Source organism: Gadus chalcogrammus, chromosome 13, assembly GCF_026213295.1.
Source record: "Gadus chalcogrammus isolate NIFS_2021 chromosome 13, NIFS_Gcha_1.0, whole genome shotgun sequence".
NCBI classification, from domain to species: Eukaryota; Metazoa; Chordata; class Actinopteri; order Gadiformes; family Gadidae; genus Gadus; species Gadus chalcogrammus.
The window spans coordinates 7,312,891-7,336,312 of NC_079424.1; the positions used below are offsets into that span (position 1 = coordinate 7,312,891).

The following is a 23,422-nucleotide window of genomic DNA, read 5'->3' on the forward strand; positions in this document are numbered from 1 at the left end:
AAACAGACCCATAACCAGACTATAATATATATATATTGCAAGCGCCATCAGAATCGTGTTAAGTGCTCTTTACAAATAAAGAAATACATTTTAAAAAGGTCTCAATAATACAATAGGCAACAGGACACAGGTTTGTTTTTGTTCAGTTGTCTTATTAATATTTGTCAAAGCGAATGTTCAGCAGGCTTATTTTTCATCCAATACTAGGTATTCACAGAGCACTCTGCAATGCACCTTAGGCCTATTTGGCAAGTTCACTACAAAGCAAGATATCCGCTGTTACACTGGTGTGAAGCAGCATCCATATCCCAGCCAAGAATCAGAAGAAAGGATTGGGAGGGTCTTTACGTGCCATGGGTTATTAGGAATGGTTTCTTTTGATTGTGTGTGTATGGGCTACTTCCTGAATATGTTTAAACCATATTGTTCAGATGTCATTGTTTTGAGTGCATTATGAATTGTAAGAGTATGTGATATGAATAGAATAAGCATCTCAAAGTAGTCTCGCCACCCGAAGGTCAAATGCTCCATTGCTAATCACTGATGAGAGACACAGTGCATGAACCATTGTGTCCTAGTTAGGGTATAGTGAGTAGTGAGCATATAGTGAGCGCATAGTGAGCGTTTAGTGAGCGTATAGTGAATAGTGAGCGTAAACTGAGCATTTAGTGAGCGTATAGTGAGTAGTGAGCTAAAGTGAGTGTATAGAGAAGAGAGAGTATAGTGTGTAATGTGCGTTTAGTGAGTGAGGAGTGAGAGTATAGTGAGCTTATAGTGACGCATGGCATGTTGATATTCTTTTGATGTAAGAAATGCTGTTAAAAACTAAAGATGAGTCAAGCAAATCAGATGTTATTATAACGCGGTGCTACTATTATCTGGATTATGTCTCAAAGCAAGACTTACCACCAGTCAGAATGTATTGATCTGTTTATTTATTTAGAAACCACTAATTATATTAAAAAAAGGAAGATCAGTGTTTTCTTTATTATAGGCCTATACATGATCACTACAGTTCACAAAAAGAAAATGAAAGATGACGAGTAGACTTTGCTGATTGAAAGCTGCTCTCATCCAGATAACACAATACTGAAGTTGAAACGGAAAAGATAATGGGTCAGATGTTGTCAGGCTGCAAAGAATTTACATGAGCAGATGTCAATGTCTCCCCGTGAGAGCAGGTGCTGCAATTTGTCTAGAATGCTGTCTCCAAACAAGGAAAATTATGCAGCTATTTGGATTTCGAGGAAGTTGAATTCAGACAGGTTTATGTGAACACAACTATGTTCTATTGTTTTGACCATTACTTGTAAGTTGAACTATGTTAACAAATCAAAATAAATACTCAAACCGTGTCAGAAAGTTGAAGGTAATTAATATGTTCCAGCTTCCTCTGTAAAATTATAACGAGGTAGGAAAGTAGCGTCTCGAGCTAGGGATACCGTGACCTTGTAACCATGGTAACCAGTACCGTTGCACTTGTAACCACGGCAATCCCACCTGAGGAAAACACAACAAACCGAACAGGCTGCGCCAGCGGAGCTCATGCTAGACTTTTGAAATTGCACACGTGTAGCTGTAAAAAGTCACCCATCCTTGCTTTTGACATTTGAGATATCTTTTTTTTTTTTTACTTCGTCGGGCCAAGTCTATTGTGTGAAGCGCTCGTACTTGCAAGAATATTCAAAACATTGAAACCACTCAAATCCAGGGATGAAAGTTTTTGGTCGTTATTTCGTTAGCCAACATATGTTGTCATATGTAGGCTAGCTGAAGACAATGTTCAAAAATAATTATCAGGTAGGCGCCCGTCGTAATAGTATAGCTCCAAGCCGTTGTATATGATGTTGAGATTTCTTCCCTGCTGGCTGTGCCTGACGCTTCGTTAATGCCACGTTAAGATGATGCGTGTATTGGTTTATGCGGCGTCTCTGTTTTGCCCAGGGTGGAGCTGTAGTGGAAGTGTTCAGTGCGCAGGGAAATAACCCTGTCGCTAAATGGAAACTTCAGGGAGCTCCAGCTTCTATAAAGAAAGTGAGTTCATCATGTCTATCCCTCGGTAAATACACATGAAAGCATGCCCAATAAGCCTTTCTCACAGCTGTCACAATGATTGACATGTGCATTCAGGTCCACTTAGATAGAATTAGGCGGAATTAAAGATATTACTGCTTGTGTTCCTTGTTCTGTTGTTTTGATTGTTTCTTTTTTTCCATAGATTTTTGATAAAGAAGTGAAAGGATTTGTTTACTGTGTGGAAGGCAGCAGCCAAACAGTTAAAATGCTAATTCCAGAGGACGGCAAAACAACCCGTAAGCTCACAAGTGACTTTCTTATTTGCACTTGCGAAACTTTTTTTTTTAGTGTTACCGGCTCAGTCTATATTCTATTCTGTGTTAGTTGGACTCCTTCAACGATTCCTAGTTCTTCAGGTGAATATTCCTGAATGCAGAGACTTTTCCATTGAGCTCATGTGAGTACAAAAGCACTACCATGGTCCTTCAGACTCCCAACGTCGGTTTGTTGGTGTGACTGTGTGTGTGTGTGTGTGTGTGTGTGTGTGTGTGTGTGTGTGTGTGTGTGTGTGTGTGTGTGTGTGTGTGTGTGTGTGTGTGTGTGTGTGTGTGTGTGTGTGTGTGTGTGTGTGTGTGTGTGTGTGTGTGTGTGTGTGTGTGTGTGTGTGTGTGTGTTAACATGGGTTTGAGTTAAATGTAACGGGTTCGTTTTTTTTACCTCCATGGTTGCCTGGTTGCTATCAATAACCACAAGTATAGCCAAGCAGCCAAGTTAACATGGAGCTTTTGGTGATGTATAAAATATAAGTTCATGACCTTGTTTTTTAAAATATATATTAGATATTTATACTCTCTTTCAAATGTGTATTATTATTCATTGGGGTTCTAACATAAATATTTTAATGGAAGTCATGAGCTCCCCCTCATCAATATGACTCCTTGGCCAATGGATGTTATTGACTTATATGGCTATGAGGCAGTACACCTTGATACCAACAAAACTACATTCATCCAAATGAGATCCCCAAAGCATACAAATATGTTATTTTTTATATGTTTGAAGCTATGACATTGATTTGTATTATTGTGATGTGCTTTTGATTATATAACCCAACTACAGCAATTAGTGGTGTTTAGGGAAGCTCAATAGCTTATTTAATTAAGATTCATTAAAGAGATTTGTTTTCATCAATAATGCAATGTTTGGAGAAACTTTTCACAGAGACCTCTGGACTTCCTGAACTCTTGGGGTCCTGGAAAGTGTTTTGCTTTCACCACTCGTCCCCTGTTTCCTCTTAATCAACAGAATAAGCGATTCAACACATCTCAAAAAGAGACTATATTTCTCAACGGTGCATAAAGAATTCTCCGCTACACCTCTGCATGCAAGGATACCTTTTGTCTCACTGAAACAAAACATTGTGAGTATTCAACCTATTCCCTCGACGCCCCATATCATGCCGCCTGGGTCGCAGCAAATACCCCAAAAATCCAATAAAACAAAAACAGTGTTCCTTTTTGTGTGATTACAGCCCCTACCTCATAATAAAACATTGAGCTGTTTTCTTACCACAAACGTAATGTTGCCTCTATTTTCACAGTGGAGCAATTTGTGCATCGACCTTGTGTCCTTTACGGCCGAGCTGTTCAAGACGGCTGTCTTTCGGACCCTGGATAGCATCGCCGTGTGTGCCAACTGTAAAATACGGAGGATCTTCACCATGAAAACAGAGGCGACAGACACCTCCGACGGTGGTGGCAAATGTGGTGGTATGGCAAATGGAGATTCCAAAACGCTTCAATGCATGCAACACATGTGTTTAGTCATCCTAAATGTTGCAACCCAAACACCAAGCCCATGTGGACACCATGATAGACATTTGGCGGTTTATTGTCGGCGCTCACCCTGACTCCCAACCTTAAACACACCTCGCTCTGACCTTGAGAGAAACTTGCAGGAGGCAAAGCGAATATAGGTCATGGAGGCGCTTACACCCAGTCGTTATGTTTTTTGTACCTTTGGCCTTTGGTGTGCTGCCGGCTGAGATACCGGAGGCGTGTGGGTGTGTGGCGGGAAGGAAATAAACAACATAATTGCCTATTTTCTGCGGTCGATTTATCTTCACGGTAGTCATTTTGTCTAACCCCAATATTGCACATTAGTATCCGTACCTACACAGTTCACGAATCGGCTGGCTTCGCAGCACAGAATAGCAGTGTTATTATGTGTTTCATAATCAATGTTTCATTACAGTGTTGGAGGGGTCAGGATAGGGTGTTTGACTCCCAGAGGAGAGTTACTGCGTTAGATTCCCTGATGTCCGCAGCCTAACCTGTAGACGTCGTTGACCAAGATGCCTCAGCCCCAACCTGCTTTGAAACAACGCTGTGGACAAAAGCGTCTGCTCAACGGACCGCAGCCGCACAGCAGGAATAGAACCAGAGAGCACGCTCTCACCCGTCCTACCTTTATGTGTCCGCCTGCAGACAGCCTTTTCAGTGAGCTTGGCCTGGGGGAGGTGATCCCACGTAGCTGCCGGTTCCCACAAGACGTCTGCCACGTGACCCAGGTGTTCAGCATGGAGGGGGCGCGGCAGACGGCAGCCACTAAACTCCTGAACTCCGACTCTGGTGGGTAACGGCAGAGTGCGGTGTCGTCATAAGAAATGGGTCACTCTTGCAGGCTAATGGAAGACGAAAAATAGAACCGCTTTCCAATGGCGTTGGAAGACACCGAACCCTGCCCACCGTGAACGGCGAAGTGGACTGGGTACCGTTCTATGATGATGGTTTGCCTCGTGATGTAAAAAGTAATGTTCACACATTAGCTCATTAGTTAACTCTGGCACATATACATTGATGTGGAAACCGAAAGCGTGACTAACATGCCCTGTCTTAAGAAAAATAATGAATTCATTTATACTTCTATTTCCCAGGGACTGTGCCCAATACATATATTGCACAACAGATAGTTATAAGTATATTTTCATCTGCAGCCCCCGGGCGATGTTGCCCACACCACGTGCCTAAAACACTGGAAGCAAGCGATTGTTCCAGCCTTGACAAATGCGAGCGATTTTTGGGCATGATTCCCCGCTTCCAATTGGTTTACTTACAAACAGTAATTATCTGCTCATAACACAAAGGCAAGCACCAGTAATTCTGCCCCAGTGTTTTCCCTCTGCCTCCTTGGCCTTTCTTATCGGCACATATTTATGTGTCCTGACAGCTGTCTCCTTCATGTTGAGTCACCGCGCAGTGCCCATGGAAGGGAGCCGAGGTCGCACACATCGCGAGTGGCTCCGCTATTAGCATAACACACAGCCTAATAATAATTAGTCAGATTGCTATTAAAGTGGGCTTGCAATCTAACATCGTAATGATTACTGGCGCTTCAGCTCGGCTTCTTCTGTCGAGAGGGCAGTGCTTCTGTCGAGATGGAGCAAAAATTACGATTTGCGATACGCTAAGAAGCACGTTTTCTACACCCAGGGTCCTCCTCCTTAAACGACCTTTTCTTCTTTCTCCATAATTACGGAGTTCTTCTACAGACTCTGATCGTTCAAAGGGTGTTGCTGCTGTATTTTACACGATGATTCACACAGATAGGTCCAAAACGGGAAGATTCTCTAATTCATTGTGCCCATCAAACAAGGTTCATTTGGGATGCAGGCAGAGCATCTGAGCTCTGTCCCTGGTAGTTTCAGTCTCTGACAGCCAGCACTCAGGGAGCCTCTGGCCGTTCAGGGCAGAGGTGTGATGCCCCCATCGGGGGAGAGGGGGGGGGGGGGGGCTTGGGCAGATGAAGACTATCAGGTCAGGGCCATCATCACACACCCCCCGACCACCTGTCGGCCCCACTGTCACCCTCCCCACCTCCATCTCAGTCATTCACGCAGCACTGCGCAAGGGGCTGAGCCTCCTCCTCATCCTTTGCTTTTCTAGTCTAAACCCTGTTAATATCCCTGTGATAAATAGCTTTGATAATCCGGGACTTAACAACAACCCAAGCTCCCTGGGTGCTTGTGCCTTTCAAGAAATGTGAAGTGACCGCCTCATCTGAAGGCCACGATGATACACAAAGGAAAGGGTGAAAAATTCCCACTGAAAAGATACAAATGAACAAACAACGTTGGCCTTACTGCACATCGTGACAACAACACAAAGGTAGTGTAGCATATGTTTAACTGCCAAGGCGCATTTGTTTGTTGCATGGAGAATATAAAGCATACAGAAAGCATGCACACAAAAATACACAAAAGCGTACATACACACACACATCTATACACACATTTAAACACACACGTAAACACACAAGCATACAAAAGCATACAAAAGCAGTACATTCTCAACATCCGCACACTGTAAACACAACTCTACAGCAAGGAATATAACATAAAAAATAATGAAAACATGTGTTGCAGGTTAATGCATTAATACAGCATGTATTAATACAGGTCATGTAAATTGGGGATGTAAAGAAAATGATGTAATCCTATTGTTTATGGTTATTGCCAAATACTTCTGTTTACTTGTTCTTTAAAGTTATTTGTACTCTCTGGCCTTCGAATTCTCAGAAATAGCATGAATTGCCTATCAAAGAAATTCCTAAAGAGTCATTGCTGAGGAGGTATACAAAGCCCAAGCTGTTTTTGTACTAAACTCTCAATGGACCCAGTGCCAAAAGGTTTTGTTCCTCTTTAATGAGTGTTTGGTTTCAAACAAAATTGTTGGATCACTGGCTTTGAATTTACTATTTTAAAGTTTGGGCCCAGCAACTTTTTCTTCCACATATTTTCTCCAGATAGCCGAATCTTGATGTGTTCCTAAATGCATTGCTTCCTATTAGCATGAAAAACATCCAAAAGCAAAGCCAATGTCTCCGCAGGTCGACACAACTCCCCGGCTTCAGCAGGTGGGTCAGCCGTGTCCCGGAAACACTCCTCTGCGTCCCACGTAGCCTTCGGCACCCGGGTCTCGCGGCCCCCTCCTCCCCCTCTTCCTCCTCCTCATCCTCAACATGCCAGGAAGAGAAGCAGATCCCGAGAGGAGATGCACGCGAGGGTGAATGCAGTGTCCTCTTGCTACTTACCTTCATTTTTTGATCCTTTGTTTCGTAAATTATTGATGCGTGCCAATGAGTGGGCAAAGGCATTGTTCACCCTGGCTCGGAGGAAGATATACTTAGATATGTACCGGGTGGACCTCAGCGCTGGTGCCATGCTATTACAGCGATAATATCCTCTGATATATGCTATTATATCTCTCAGTGTGATCTCAATGGGTCAAGACTTATTTTGTATGTTGTGAAGTGACCTTAGATTCGTCTCGGTCTCTCCCCATACCTCGCTCACCACAGGGCTCCGAACTCAGCCTTCTGCCAAGCCAAGGCCAGACCGCCAGAGACATAAGTGTGAGGTTGTCAGACGCCACTCCTTGCGATACCAAAAACGCCTTTGAGGACGAGGTAATAGGTGAGGAGGACATACGGGGACTTCCGTCAACAACAACGTTGTGTTGTCATGGGGTCCGAGACATACTATATTCTGGATTGTTAAACGATGTGATGGGAATCTCTTTAAAGCCGGTTATTATTTAGTCATATCATATCTTTGCATATGATATATATGCATATATATATATATATAAATGTATATATATATTTATACAACGGGGGGCCTAAATCCAGCGATCTGATTGGTTCCTAACTGTTGTATAATGAGCGTATACATAACTGCTATGACGCCCGATCATTTTGTGAAAGTATCACTCCGCGCCTTGAAGTGGAAACCGTTACAACCGTTCTCTCGGAGTGACGCTAAAGTGTGTTGCATAGCGACCGTCGTGCATTTTGAAGGCAGCCAGGAGGGACTACTTTTTGGTAGTCTTTAATAAAACGGCTACTTTGACTTTCTTGGTTTCTTTTTAAATGTAGTGTGTCTATGACTTTCGTTTCGCCATGGAGGTAACCGTTGTATAAAAGCAATAGATCACTTCAGTCAGTGGCATGTGCTCATTATACCACTGTGAAGGGGATCGCCGGCCCTCCGCTGCGCGTCGGGGCCGGACAACGCCCCTTAACAGTGGTATAATGAGCACATACCACAGCCTGGCGTGATCTATTGCTTAAATATATACATATATATGTATATATATACACATATATACATATATGCATATAAATATAGACATTCAATTTCAAACACACAACTGTTTTTTCAAGTACATTTTTATCACATAACCGAACAATCGATAAGTCCCTTTTTTAATTGTGATTGAATGCAAAGCCACCATTAAACACCTCTCCACCGAATGCATTAGAGTAAGCCATATCATTTCTATTTTGGAATGCATGTAAGGAGTTGAGTTAATGACATGCCTTTATGAATTATGATTTGCCCGTGCGCATAATAAGCATCGGGCGAGTTACTCACAAGAGTGTGAGTGACTGACGGATTATTCACTTCTATGGTTTCTATGCATATTATCAAAGCGTCGCTCACATCGGAAGTGCTCTGTGCAGGCATGACGGGCGGCCTGCAGCCCCACCCCCCACAGGACAGAGCACTTGGCAGACAAAAGCTGCGGCTTCCTACCGCTGGATGGAAAAAAACCCTGTCGTCAGGTGAGCCAAATGCATTATGTAGTTTATTCTGTAGGGGCGAAGGTGTCAGAGTGTGCGTGTACATGTGCATTCATGTATGTATATTTGAGTGTGTTTGCGTGTGAGCATGCATGTGTGTGGGTGTGCGCACAGTGTGCAAATGTGTGCGTGCTGTGTGAGTGATCATGGTTGTGTGAGTGCGTGTCCACGTGTGTGTGTGTGTGTGTGTGTGTCTTTAATTCATTGTACGCCGCGTGGATGAAGGTTTAGCAGTCTCCCTGCTTCTGGGTCCCTGCCTGTGAGTGCGTGTGCCTCTCTGTGGTTGCGCAGGTTGTCTGTTACACAGTGTGCTTCGCGGCGCTGTGTGCATATGGTTCACCGGACTCCCTGGTTCTGGGTCAGCAGCCACAGGTACAGGGCCCGCGGCCCGCGGCGTCCTGAGGGGGGCCGCAGGGGAGAGGGCAGGTCGGCCGCCCAGCGAGCCAGGCGGCTCCGGCCAACCTCTGACGCAGGCAGACGAGATGAGAGGACTTCAAACTGCAGGTCAGCCTCTCTCATCCGGGCAACAGGGGGACTGAGCAGCACAGACACCAGTACAGCAGGCCCGGCCTCAGAGGAGATTGGGTTATCAAAGGGCCCCTCTAGTACCACCAGGTGTGAGTGTGATCAGCCATTACAGGCCTTTCCAATTCTACCCTGCCCTGTGACCTAGTGACATCACAAGTGGGAGTGGCCAGCCTACCAGTAGGAACAGTATAGGTGAGCTGGGAGAGTGAAGTGTCCGGCGTACATGAAGGGTGGACACTCCCACTTGTGATGTCACCAGGTCCCGGTAGGGTAGATATTGAAATTTGGCTAGTGATGGCTAATCCCACTGGTGGAATAGGGATCATTTAAGTGGGCGAAGGAGCCGAGTGAAAATCAGCCATCAGTCTGACGCCATGTTGCATTTTTTTTAAGAATGCGCGTTTAGAAAATATGATGCAATATAATTTAATTCACACACAAAGCAGCTTGAGTTGTGGCAACAAGGCTTAACTACAACATATGCTCTGAACTAATAATTATGACCGCAACGGACCTCATCTCATACATTCGCTTTTTTTAAACATCACTTTGAATAACCCATGTGGAAGCCCGGAGCACTGGTTGAGATCAAGTATATGCCGCTATCCTGGCCCAAGTGGCTCCGCCCGGGCTCTGATAATGATGTAGGGCCGCGTCCCCATGGCGATGAGCGTCGCCGCAGCTTCTCTGCCCACAGACAGAAAGCAGTGGAGTCCATTAATGGTAATGCGGCACATTAAGTAAAAGTCAGAGGGTAGCTCCTGGGCCCTGGGCCTCGCTACACAGTGATTAAAGTGATTATACATCTCAAGATGTGGAAATGAGTTCACTCAATCAGAGCTCGAGTGGTTCTCACATGTTTGATTTTGCTGCAGGATCTCTCTTTTTTTTTTCTTTTTCTTTTTTCCGGTCCATTACTGGGAGTTTCTCCGATTTTTTTTGTTTGACGGCATCGCCTGGCTTGTTATTGTCTAGCGAAAAAAAGAAAAATGTGCATTGTTGATTCGGTTGGCGCGTCTCTTTTTCAGACATCCGCAGCACTTTCGGAACGATCATCTTTCCGCAGAACTAGTCCTACTTCCCATAATAGTACTGAGTTTGGCCGCGGTTCTGCCAAAAGATAATTCAGGTTGTTTGGATACGTGACGTTGGGCTACATTTTTCAGACCTGAAGTGGTGCCGCGTTAGTATTGTTTCAGTTCTCTCCCTCCACGTTGGCAAGATCTCATTAAAGCGTTTGCACTGCAGTGCTCTTAACAAAACACAGTGCATAACATCGATGTAGCATGAAGTGATGCTCTTCCTTTCCCCGCGATAATACATTTGAATACCCCATATTGTATTGGAGCTGTATTTGCATATTTTGTGCTCGTTAACAGGAGGTGGTGATGGAGAAACGGAGAGGGATACTGGAGAATTATGCCTGTAATTCGATTTTCTTTATTGTTCTCTATTCGGTCATGTCCCCAGAGCAAGAGGCTTGTTGTCGTGCATTCTGATTCAGAATGATGTTTTCATTTATTTCATGACGGTTTGGCAATGTCTCCAGAATTAGTATTAATGCGAAACACGATTAAGGTGATATGAAATTGTGTATGATTTTCGTTACATCTTCTGAATCAGAAATAGTCATGTAAAAAAAATATATATATAAATCTATCAATTAGTTCCTATTTGTTATTTATTTTATGGCTGTACTTCCTCTGTTCCACTGTCACTATATCACTTTCCCAGGATCCGAGTTCCATCCCAAAGGGGTCGCCCCCATCTCAGTCCTGCCTGGAGAATGACTTTTTTTTTCTCTTCCTTTCCGGGTCGCTCCCAGGGTCTGGCTCCTTCGGCAAGAGCGATGATGACGATGATGAGGGTGACGAAGGGTGCGAGCCCCAGCTCGTTCTCGGAGGGGGGGGAGGGGAGGAAGAGGCGGAGGTGTTCAGGTTCACGTCTCCCCCTCACTCGGCCCGGCGGGGCCAGGGAGGTGTTGACCAGGGGCCGATGCAGACGAAGCGGGGCCCCGAGCTGCTGATTGAAACCCGCAGGCGTAATGGACCCCAACTGGAAGATGACTTCGTAGGCAGCGAAAGCGATGAGGTGGGTGCAACGAGGCGCACACATACACACACACACACCCATACACATACACATGCGTGCACTCATACAGACACACACATGCGCAGACACGCACATACTCACAAACACACACGCAGATGTGTGTGCATTGACAAGCACAGAAAAGACATGCACACACATACACATGCGTGCACATATACAGACACTAACATGCGCAACACACACATATTCACCAACATGCACACAGATATGAGTGCATTGACACACACAGACAAGACACACACACACACACATGCTTCCAATGTCATTCAGTCTGTTCGTCGTTAGACCTTTCATTCTAGCCATTTTTTTCTCCAAACTTGCCGTTTCAAAGCACTGCAGAGTAGACATGTTTATTTTGATACAGGCGAATACTTTAATGTGAAGGTAAAATAGGGGCAGTCAGAGAATGGCCATTACGTTCAGAGTAACAGTTATTTCCTATGTTTTAAATTGAGGACGTCATTTAGTAGTTCCTCAGAAATAACAAGTGGTTTGGTTTAAAACTTTTCCATTATTTACAGACGAGTCCCACACAAAATATACATGCACACACACCCTCACACACACACACACACACACACACACACACACACACACACACACACACACACACACACACACACACACACACACACACACACACACACACACACACACACACACGCGTACACACACACACGCGTACACACACACACACACACAAACACACACACACACACACACACACACACACACACACACACACACACACACACACACACACACACACACACACACACACACACACACACACACACACACACACACACACACACACACACACACACACACGCGTACACACACACACAGATACACACCTTAATTCACCTTCCAAAATGTGATAACAAATCCCATTGTGGCCAGTGTGTAAATACATTTTCCACGGCCAATGTCAGGCTAGTATCATTATGTGTGCTGTTTTTCAGGAGGTGCAAGTATTGCTCCATTAACCATGAGCGAGGGTACATTCACAGGAGTTTAAATTGCCATTTCAGTAGGAAGGAAAAATAGTTTCCACTTTTGTGTTCTCTGTATATTCTGACCCCCAAGGGTCACAACATATTCATCACAGAACAAACTCAACTCTGAAATTCATCCTCACAAGCTTGCAAACAGACATAAAATCCTATACAATATGTACAGACGTATATATATATATATATACAATCCTACATTCAATACACACAAATGCATACGTGAATACTTATGATACACCGAACCGGACACAGGGAGCATATGAACACCTTTTGGTTGTAGCGCGGGTCACTCTCCTAATAGCAGGGAACCGTTGCCTGCATTATGAACGTCTGTGTGCCCGACAGAGCCCCGCGGCCCGCTGCTTCTGTTCCCCTTTTGGCACAGGGTCTCCGAACCCGGCTCCGGAGGGGATCGCTCTGAGACGTGATCAAACAGGAAATGGCATTCAGAGCGTCGCCTGCTCTCAGAATATGACGCACTTCCCAGGGTAAAATAAGAGCGCGTTCGTGCGTAACAATACAAAGGACGAATGCTTTTAGATTTGATTGGATCAGGTCAAAGGGTGGCCCAAGCAGGGCTAGCCAGCTGTGCCTTAGCCTGTTGTGGGCAGGCTGGGTAGGAGGGAGAGGGGGAGCGGAAGCTTGCTAGGCAATCGCTGGTGGATGTGTTGAGCCTTCAATTGCAACTGAAAATGCATGAAGATGGAGGTAGAGTGGTTGATTTGGATGGAAGATGGCTCATAATGTGAACATCATTTTTCATTGTATACTTTGTTGAATAGGTGAATAGTTAGATCTGCACACTCATCATAGAAGGTGAAAAAGAGATTTTGTGAGTAATTGTAAAGAGTGCTTTTAAATTGTAGAGAAATGTGTTGTGATGAATGTCTTTCAGACATTATTGCCGTCTGATTTATTGGATCATTTGTATCGTGAATACAAAGGGACACAGAGAAAATAGATGAAGGACTCCAAAGATCCAATAAAATCTCCAACATATTGTGGCATTGAGTCTGAAAAATAGTGACCTACCTTGGAGTAGCCCAAACGCTACCTTTAATACGTTGAAAATTCAATACAATGAAAGAGTACAGTCTGAAAGGGAGGAAGGGCATTACAAACCCCATGCGAGTGATATAATCAGTTCATTTGATCAAAGAAAACGTATTAGCAGCAATATAAACCATAGCACACTGGGCAGGAGACGCACTGCACACAGTGAGGTAGCAGTCGTAAGCTGGAGGGCTGCCACCTATTGTGCTTGTGCCTTTAAATCCTGCAGTAGGCTCTTTGACTATGAGTGGCTTCAGAACGCCGCTGGTGGCTTAAAGGAGTTCTGTTGACCGTCTTTGTTTGCTTTCATGCATAATTTGTGATGCATCCGCGGCCCTGCGGCTGGTTGACATCTGACACTTGTGGCTTGCTTACTTTAGCGCGATGCAAAGTCCTCCGCGGCCAGCTGTTGGTTCCCCAACTTGCAGCAAAGTCTTTCTTTCAACGTGTTGCGTCACTTGGTGTTGCTCTTAAACAGAGAGAAATATTGAAGGCATTCCAAGGCTATGGGCCTTCCGCGTAGCTGGCCTTTTTTATCACCGCACTTTTTTTGAAAGGCTACGACTGAAGCGCAGTATCCGTTTAGTTTTACCCCCAGCAACACATTGTTGATTTAATGTGGCGGAAGAGGCACAAAGACAGGGCAACAATTCAGCGTATTTCATCACCCCTTTGCTCGCGTTGCAAATGTCACCTACGCAGATATTGATAAACACCTTCAGCGTTTTTATCTGACGTACAATCAGGCGGCCACATACGCACACACACACAGACATACCCAGCGTGCCCTCGTGCGCACACACTCGAATACACGTGTGCACCCACTGCCCACACAGACACGAGCGTTGCAATGCCCCACCCACACACACACACACACACACACACACACACACACACACACACACACACACACACACACACACACACACACACACACACACACACACACACACACACACACACACACACACACATACTCCCACTTACATACACTTACAAAAATGTACATACCCATTATGTGTTTGCAGTTGCAGTGAAATGTCAAACAAAATGAGATTCAAAGCCCAAGCCTTTTGTATTAAGCGATTGGTATTACAATTAATCGTACACAATCCATCCTCAAGGAAATTTCCAAAAGCGTTAACACAATCCATTCAAATGTTAGCTTGTTAAACAATGCAACAGATGGGGCTTTAGATCAATGTTTATCGATTGAACCCTGGCCATTTTGCTGTGCATAAATACTACGTGCTCGTCAATGCTACAAACACGCCTATCCCACAGACACAGACGCGCTCGCACAGCGATAGAGCAGCGGGTGAAACAAGCGAGTGCTTCTGTAGCACCTGGCCTGTTTGCTAGGGGGGAGCATTGATTTTCCTTTACCTCTTTGCTTTGATTATACGCTGCAGGATTCTTTCCCTCGACCTACAGCAGGGCCTGGATTCAAGGTGGAAAAGGTGAGCCGAGTATCTGATTAGCCTTATTCCCGGTAAGGTCAGCTGGGAGCACAACTACCAGCAGGGAGGGACTCCTCCCTGCTGTCCTCGACACTGCAGTATGTTTTTGCTTTGATTCTTTGGCTGTGATTGTTGAAGCATTTTGCAGCCTTCTGTCGGAAACATGCAAAACTGCTGAATGTTTTTGGATCAGAATTTATCCAACAAATATTGAACAACTCTCTTCCATGGACAAAAGGGGAATAACTTTTTTCAATGACGCTGATGAGGCCTTGATTTGTTATGTGTGTGTGCTTTTTTGGGGTTTCTTGTAGAAAAGCCTGAATCATGCTTTTTAGATATAAATCTAAATAATTTTTTTCAATTTTCTACGTCATGCACCACCAATCCATAATTTTTTTGGTTTGTGCTCGTCACAAAGGACTTTGATTGGCCACTGGTTAGAAAAGTGCAACATAAATCTAGTCCATTTACCATTTACTTTGTCTCTCAAACGTTACAACTGAATGAAATCCACTTTTGCAAGGCTTGGATTCACAAGCATGTCTCTCTTTCTCTCAGGACCAGCTCCACCACAGCCTCCACCAGCAAACAGCTGCTGCTCCCTCCACCAGTCCCTCCACCCCACCTACACCTGAAAATCCCAAACCCCAGCCCGACTCTCCTATTCCCTCCTGCTCATCACCATCATCATCATCGTCATCATCATCGTCTTCGTCACCTGGTGTGAGCGCTGAGCGCCCCATGATGTCCCCCGCCCGCTGCCTCTCTCCTGCCTGTGGCAGACGGAGATGTGGTGGTAACCATAGAGACGGCGGTAACCAGGGAGATGGTGGTCACCGGGGACGCGGTGGTAACCAGGGATGCAGTGTTAACCAGGGACACGGTGGTAACCAGGGACACATGACGTCATCCATTATGTCTCCTGCCCGCTGCCTCTCTCCAACCGGTGGCAGACAGGGAAGTGGTGGTAACCATAGAGACGGCAGTAACCAGGGACACGCTGGTAACCAGGTACACAGTGTCAACCAGGGACCCGGTGTCAACCAGGTACAGGGTGGTAACCAGGGACAGGGTGGTAACCAGGGACAGGGTGGTAACCAGGGACACGGTGGTAACCAGGGACAGGGTGGTAACCAGGGACGCGGTGGTAACCAGGGACGCGTTGGTAACCAGGAAGGCGGTGGTAACCAGGGACACGGTGGTAACCAGGGACACGTTGGTAACCAGGGACAGGGTGGTAACCAGGGACACGGTGGTAACCAGGGACGGGGTGGTAACCAGGGACGCGGTAGTAACCAGGGAGGCGGTGGTAACCAGGGACACGGTGGTAACCAGGGACACAATGGTAACCAGGGACACGGTGGTAACCAGGGACACGGTGGCAACCAGGGACAAGGTGGTAACCAGGGACTCGGTGGTAACCAGAAGCATGGTGGTAACCAGGGACGCGGTGGTAACCAGGGACGCGGTGGTAACCAGGGAGGCGGTGGTAACCAGGGACAGCTCTGTCCCGTGGGTGATGGCCAGGCCCAGGAGCACCAGAGGAGCACAGCGTCGCTCTGCAGGAGTTCTCTCCGTGAAGTCCTCCCCGGAGAACTGGTGCAGCACAAGGTTTGTGTGTGTGTGTGTGTTTGTGTGTGTATGTGTGTGTGTTTGTGTGTTGCCATCAGTTACCATCAACTGCGGCTTTGATGATGTCAGGCGTTGTACGACAAGATCTCTGCTCACCCCTTGCGTTTGCATAATGCTGAGCATATGCCCATTAAAACCACCAGAGCCGTAAGATGATTGACCTTCAGCGCCACTTAATAGCAAACAGCGGTAAAACAGACAGTAAACATGAGTACACGCACACAGAAATCGGCCCAGCCAATTGCACGGCGTCTATTTAGAGGCAAATCTGAACGATTTCTGGCATGGCTTTTTGACTGAGCAAAAAAGAAGGAGAAAAAAAAAGGAAGATTGGCTTTCATGGTTTTAAATCCATCCACATGGTCTCGTTCCCATGCGATTAAATATAGCCTGCTTCCCTTTTTTAATCCTCTCCCTGCCTTCACCCAGTGTCTGCAGGAGCAGGTCGGAGAGAGAGACTCAGTAACCTTGGGGCGTCAACGTGTTCCGGAAAGGTCACGGGCAGGCGCAAAGCGTCGCTGCGCACTCTGACCAAATGACTCTGGCATTGATTAGCCGTGTGCATCAAATATAATATATACAATAACGGAGAGCACGCACTCCTCCCCTGTCACGGAGTGAAGTGGGAGAGGGAGGCTGAGAGGGACGGAGAGAGATAGAGACAGACACAGAAATAGAGGGAGCGAGAGCGAGGGAGCAGGATGGAGAGAGACGGAGAGGGAGAGAGTGAATAGAGAGTGAAAGAGAGACAGTGAGAGAGAGAGTCAGGCAGAGATGGATGAAGAGAATGAGAGAGAGAGAGACAGTGAGAGAGAGACTGTCAGGCAGAGCTGGAGAGAGTAGAGAGTGAGACAGAGAGAGAGAGAGAGGCACAGTGAGACAGAGGCAGAGAGATGGAGAGAGACAATCAGGCAGAGAGATTGAGATAGAGAGACAGTCGATGGAGAGAGAGAGTAGAGAGACAGTGAGCAAGAGAGAGGGAGAGACACTGAGAGCGAGAGAGACAGTCAGACAGAGGGATGGAGAGAGAGAGAGCATAGAGACAGTGAGCAAGAGAGAGAGAGAGGGAGACAGTCGGGCAGGGAGATGGAGAGAGAGTAGAGGATGAGTTTGCTCTGGCGCTCTCATTAAACTGGGAGTGATGCAGAGTGGATTTAGGCGGGGATTGAAGGAAGCTTGTTAAACATTGCAACTACTCTCGCCTCCCGATGGCAGGACATGTCATGTGTGTCTCTGTCTCTCCCTCTCTCTTCTCTCACTCACTGTCCCTCCATCTGTCTCCCTCTTTATCTTCACTCACTCACTGTCTTTTCATCTCTCTCGCTTTCGTTCTCTTAATCTCTTTCTCTCACTGTCTCTCTTTTCTCTCACTGTCTTTTTCTTTCTTCCACCCTCTCTCACTCTCTCTCTCTCTCTCTCTCACTCACTCTCTCTCTCTCTCTCTCTCTCTCTCTCTCTCCCTCTCTCTCTCTCTCTCTCTCTCTCTCTCTCTCTCTCTCTCTCTCTCTCTCTCTCTCTCTCTCTCCTTTCTCTCCCTCTCTCTCTCACACTCTCTCTCTCTCTTTCTCCATCTCCATCTCCGTCCCTCTCGGTGGATATAAGAGTTTGCTGCGCCACCGATGTTGCACGCCCCGGAAAGAAGGGTTTTCAGGTGGGAGGTCTGTCTCACCTTGACTAGGGTGGGGGGGGGGGGGGGGGGGGGGGGGAGCGGGTGTGGAATGGGCATGGGCATGGGCGGAGCGGCTAGGGGGGAGGAGGGTGGCGACGGTGTCGTAGGAAGGGGTGGATGCAGTGGAGTTGGCCAGTCTAGTCCTACGCCACCACCGCATGCCACCGGATACCTCGGCCAACCGGATCTCTGGCCGGGCAGGCGGCGTACCGCGGCCGGGGGGGCGGGATGTTACCATTGACCCATTGTCAGAGGGAAATGACAGGGTGCTTGTTTCCCCCCCTCCACTCTGCCCCCGGTTCCATTGACCACCATCGATCGCAGACAGCGGGCCGTCCTGCCGGGCTTGTCAGACAGAGCCCGTCCAATAGTGCTCTCCTCCCCGATCGATAGCTGCTCTATTAAAAGAAGAAAAAAAAAGCGGACGTCCTCCTCTAACCCCCCCCCCTCCCCTAGAGATGGAAATAAATGGCCCGTGGCTCACATGGGGACCAAACGCTTGTCTTATCCGGAGAAAACATCCACTCTTTCTCCTAAAGTGTAAATCGGCTAAACAACAACAACAGCGGGGACAGGGTGGACTAATTAATTTAGCGACTGCGCTTAAAAAAACAACAACAACCACACACACACACACACACACCCACACACATATACACCCACGCAACCACAAATAAACACACACACACACACTCGCACACACACCCACACACACACAACCACACACGCACCCACACACACACACACAAACACCCACACACACACTCCCCCCCCCCCCCCCCCCCCCCACACACACACACACACGCACAGAGACAGACACACAGCAGCGGCATTGTGTTTATTTATTTATCTTCAAGGTTGAAGACAGAAGCCAGGAGCCCGCGGGGAGCGCGAGCGCCGGCGTGCGCCCGCCGCCGGCGAGCCCTCCGCCAGGGCGGGCCGAGGACGAAGAGGAGGAGGAGGAGGATGAGGAGGACGAGGAGGAGCGGCGCATGCTGGCCAGTCTGCGCCGGGGGAGCGAGGAGCGCGGCGACGACGGGGAGGAGGGGGGGGGGGCGGGCCCCGGGCCCCGGGGCCTCAGTGCCTCCCAGATCCACCGCTGTGGCGTCAGCATCAGCATCAGCAGTGACGACGCCTCCTCCTTCTCCGGCGCCCCCCCTCCTGCGGTCCGTACGCCCTCCTCTCCCCATCGCACACACACACACACACACACACACCCCTCCACCGTCTCCGCCTTTACCCCATCACACACACACCTCCACCTTCTCCGCCTTCCCCCCCATCACACACACACCTCCACCCTCTCTGTCTGCTCCACCAGCCTCGGGCCTCCATCAGCCCCCTCCACCCTGGCCCCTCCCCTCCCCGGTCCCTTTATTCCAGTCAAAGTAGGCCTTTTGTCTAAGAACATCTTCACTTGACCGAGTACTCCTCCCCGTCTCCCTGAGAACCCAGTGACACACTTTCCTCTCCTTCCACTTTCATTTGATGGTTTTTTTCACCCACGATTGTGTTGACCTCATTCCCCCCCCCCCCCCCCCCCACTCCTCTCCTCCGACTGTCACCGCTAGCGCCGCTAGCTCCGCTAGCACCTGCCTTAATGTCACCGAGGAGTTGTAGGGGTCCGTGCACAGCATGAGAAGATAATGCAAATAGAAACGCGTCCCCCCCCCTTACCCCTCTCATCCCCCCTTCACTTGTTACATCCCCAAGATGTATCCCGCCGTATATTCTCCGTGGCGTCCTCTATGGCCTGAAAACTATAAAAGGGGTCGTTTGAAATGATCCCCCGAAGGCAAGGGGAACAGAGAGAGAGGCGCCGCGCGCCGCGGGCTACCGAAGGTGACATTTAGACGTGTTAGCCGTTAGCCGCGAGGGTCGTCGTTACGACCCCCCCCCCCGCATGGCCTTCTACCGGGCCCTTCCACCCCAACTCCACCCCGCCCCCCTAGCCCTCCATCGGTAGCCGAATCACATGTCCATCGGACTATCACTGTGACAAGTAATCCTGGGTTATCTCTTAATACACTGAGCTACGTCCCCGGCTCAACAGCACAATGCACACGGAGGAGGTGTGTGTGTGTGTGTGGGGGGATAATTGTCATTTAATATTCCCTCTTTTTTATAAGAGCCACGCTACGATGTGGCAGCATGTCCTTATCCTGGGGGCCCACGGTGTGTGCTTTCCTCATGGACACCACAGCAGTGTAGAGCATAGAGCGTGGGATTCAGAGACCCCCGTTCGGCCCGTTCTCTGTGTTGGGCGACGAGGAGCAGCCCAGCTCTCTGCTGCTGCTCCAGAAGCCTCCTCACGCAGGATGTGGCCACAGCATCCCCATCAGGCCTCCCGGGGAATTACACGCTCTGTGTGTGTGTACCCAATAAAATAAAATAAGGCAGAGAGGGAGAGAGAGAGAGAGTGATGTAGTCCGGAACAGTGACACTTGTGTAGTGCAGTGTTTCCAACTATACTTCTATTATTCTCCATTATAAGAGCAAACAACACAGCCCTAGCATCACACAAATGTTTTCATTGTGTCCCTGTAGCCTTCGCAGCAGGGCTTCTACTACCAGAAGGAGATGACCCCCCTCAGGTCCTCAAACCCAAGGTAAGCACACACCCCCCGCCCCCCCCCCCTCCAACCCACTTTCCAGCAGCAGTACAGCGGTTGTTGACAGAGACAAACATAACACAATACACTTTAATACGCTAATAACAAGGGGCCGGCGCGGTGGTAAACACACGGCGGACTACACTGTCAGCGGTCGATGAGATTGTGTTCTCCTCCCAGTGATTGAAAGACGCGCATGTTGGCCACGGAGCCCGGGTTCAGCCTTTTGCTGGGATTGGATTTGAGATCTGTAATCGGCCCTGGATAGTGATCAGCACCACCACCGATATTAAGACCTCAGCTGTGCAATAACTTGAGGACAAGAAGCTTATCTGTTCTGGTACCTACCTGCCGGAGACGAGAAATATTGAATTTTTCAGTCTAGATAAGCGCACATTGTTAATTAAAAATGTTCATGCTGTTTTTTTTGCAACTCTTTTTATAGATATACATAGATGTGTAGAGATGTGTTATTACAATAAGTTGGCCCCTTTTTTTTTTTTTGTCTATTTGGATTTTTATGTAAAAATGTGAGGGTGTTGATGAATATATATATATCTGATATATTCCTCAGTAACATTATAGCATTCCTAGTATGCATTATAATTCGATGACGGGGAATATATACATTTGTGCGCATACTGTACACATTGATATGCATACAATACAATAACCAGTGCTGGCTGACAGTCGATTATTTCCCCATACATATGCACCATATATCTCCACATTTATACCACCACATCACTTTGCGGTCCAAAGCACAGTGATAATTAATGGGCTCCACTATACGGCCGCTAATATGCATGGGCAGAGGAAGAAGAAGACGAGGATATTACTGGATGTCTTTGCAGTATAGATGTGTATATATAGACGCCGGGTGCAGACAGAGTCCAATTAGAAAGGGTTTTCAACCTCTTGATCCTCTCCACCTGTTCCTCCACCCTGGCTGCTCCATCTGCTTATCCCTGGTATTTAGCTATGTATTTATTGGTGTATTAGAGAGGGAGAGGTGGATGAGCGGCACAGCCCGACTGGATTCTGGAGAGTGCGTTTATCCTTCCTCTGTGTGAACATGGGGGCGCGTTACATAGTGTGAGAAAGGCGTTGCATCACGATCTCTTCCCCTTTTCAATAATGCAACCCCTCCGTCTCTCTCTGTGATCATCACGCGCTGCGGTTACCGGATGAGAGACGCCAGGGACCCGCTGCGGACATGTGTAGCTCTCTGTGTCGTATGTTTTGCTAACTGTCATTAGCTGTTTGTTGATACGTTTTGCTGTGCTTTTCTTGTTGTTGTCACCAGAGAGTCACTCTCCATATTTGTTTGGCTTTTGTTCTATTTCTAACTATATAGATTTCTCGCCTTTTGTCTCTCTTCTTTTTTTTTTCTACTGCCCGCCGCTATCCAACCATCCAACAATTAAGTCTCATCTTCTGGGCCCCCAGAAACAAACGGCGCTACAGACTTCATAGCCAGCCTCACTTCCAAAAAGGCTCAGAATAAACCATCCCCAATTTAAATTCAGCAGAGGCGCCATAGACTAAATGTTGTTTGCTGTTTCCTTGGGTTTCACGTTTCAACACATTCTGAGGACACTTCGTCAGTGTAATGTATTCCGGCTCCGGGGATACACTTGCCCCCCCCCCCCCCCTACTCGCACACCACACGTCCCCAGACAACTGGGTCGGTGCAAGTCAAGTCTTTTAGTTATTTTGTGCGGTCTGGTTCTGTGTTTAACGGCCATGCCTGATTACAGCTCCTTCACAGGCTGTCATGACCATGGAAAATAAGAGTTTAAGTAACAAGGTTGTTCTTTTTTTTTTCATCGTCAACACTTCACGGCACGTGTAGAAGGGCCTTTATATACGCTTGTGTTCCGAACACATGTTTACACGCACAAACACACGCACACTCACACACACACACTCACACACACACAATCTCACACACACACTTACGAGCACACACACACACACACACACAATCACACACACACACACACACACACACACACACACACACACACACACACACACACACACACACACACACACACACACACACACACACACACACACACACACACACACACACACACACACACACCCAACACTATTGTATTTCCGTCAATACGTGAAATACATACGGAGTGTCCTACAGCTCAATGCGCGGTGCTGCCATCACTGAATTTCACTTAACAACATGCCGTTCCTGGGGGGTGATGTAGCAGAAACCATTGTCCTTGAAAATAGCTTCCATTAAGTCTCTGACTACACCCTGCCCACCGTGGAGGGAGCGCGGGGCGGGGGGTAAATGGCTGTGTTCAGACAGGAAAAATGGAGTGGAATAAATTACGTTTCCTGTATGGGGATGATGTATCTCTAAAGGACTCCAGGGCAAACGGAGTAGGACGTTTCAGGGAGGGGGGAGGGCGAAAGATTTTTTATTTGGGAGATGAGGTTTAAATGGAGTGCTTTTTGGTAAGATACAAGTTTGGTGTATCGAAGAGAAAAGAAGAAATACTGTTGTGGTGGGGTTGTGGGGGGGTTCTTCTTCTAGAAGGCTGAATAAGCCAGCTGGCTCCATTGCTTGGTGGATCATCCACTCCTAGGTAAAGTGTGGCATTGACCTGTGTGTTGTTATTCTGACCACGTTCCCAGAGAACGAGAGTTGTA

At 47.3% G+C, this 23,422-nt stretch overlaps 1 protein-coding gene across 1 annotated transcript in view; it reads left to right on the forward strand.

Moving 5' to 3' along the window:
• The first annotated feature begins 1,719 nt into the window (after positions 1–1,719).
• Positions 1,720–23,422, forward strand: part of LOC130402334 (protein CFAP20DC-like) — a 26,027-nt gene continuing 4,324 nt past the window's right edge. The window contains exons 1-17 of the mRNA XM_056606484.1: positions 1,720–1,800; positions 1,945–2,034; positions 2,219–2,312; positions 2,401–2,473; positions 3,322–3,436; positions 3,617–3,767; positions 4,503–4,646; positions 6,904–7,079; positions 7,375–7,489; positions 8,539–8,640; positions 8,950–9,162; positions 11,012–11,277; positions 14,780–14,827; positions 15,389–15,626; positions 15,784–16,441; positions 19,000–19,297; positions 20,688–20,740. Of these exons, the coding sequence (XP_056462459.1) occupies positions 1,780–1,800; positions 1,945–2,034; positions 2,219–2,312; positions 2,401–2,473; positions 3,322–3,436; positions 3,617–3,767; positions 4,503–4,646; positions 6,904–7,079; positions 7,375–7,489; positions 8,539–8,640; positions 8,950–9,162; positions 11,012–11,277; positions 14,780–14,827; positions 15,389–15,626; positions 15,784–16,441; positions 19,000–19,297; positions 20,688–20,740 (2,855 nt within the window). The 5' untranslated portion in view covers positions 1,720–1,779. The remainder of the gene's footprint in view (positions 1,801–1,944; positions 2,035–2,218; positions 2,313–2,400; positions 2,474–3,321; positions 3,437–3,616; positions 3,768–4,502; positions 4,647–6,903; positions 7,080–7,374; positions 7,490–8,538; positions 8,641–8,949; positions 9,163–11,011; positions 11,278–14,779; positions 14,828–15,388; positions 15,627–15,783; positions 16,442–18,999; positions 19,298–20,687; positions 20,741–23,422) is intronic.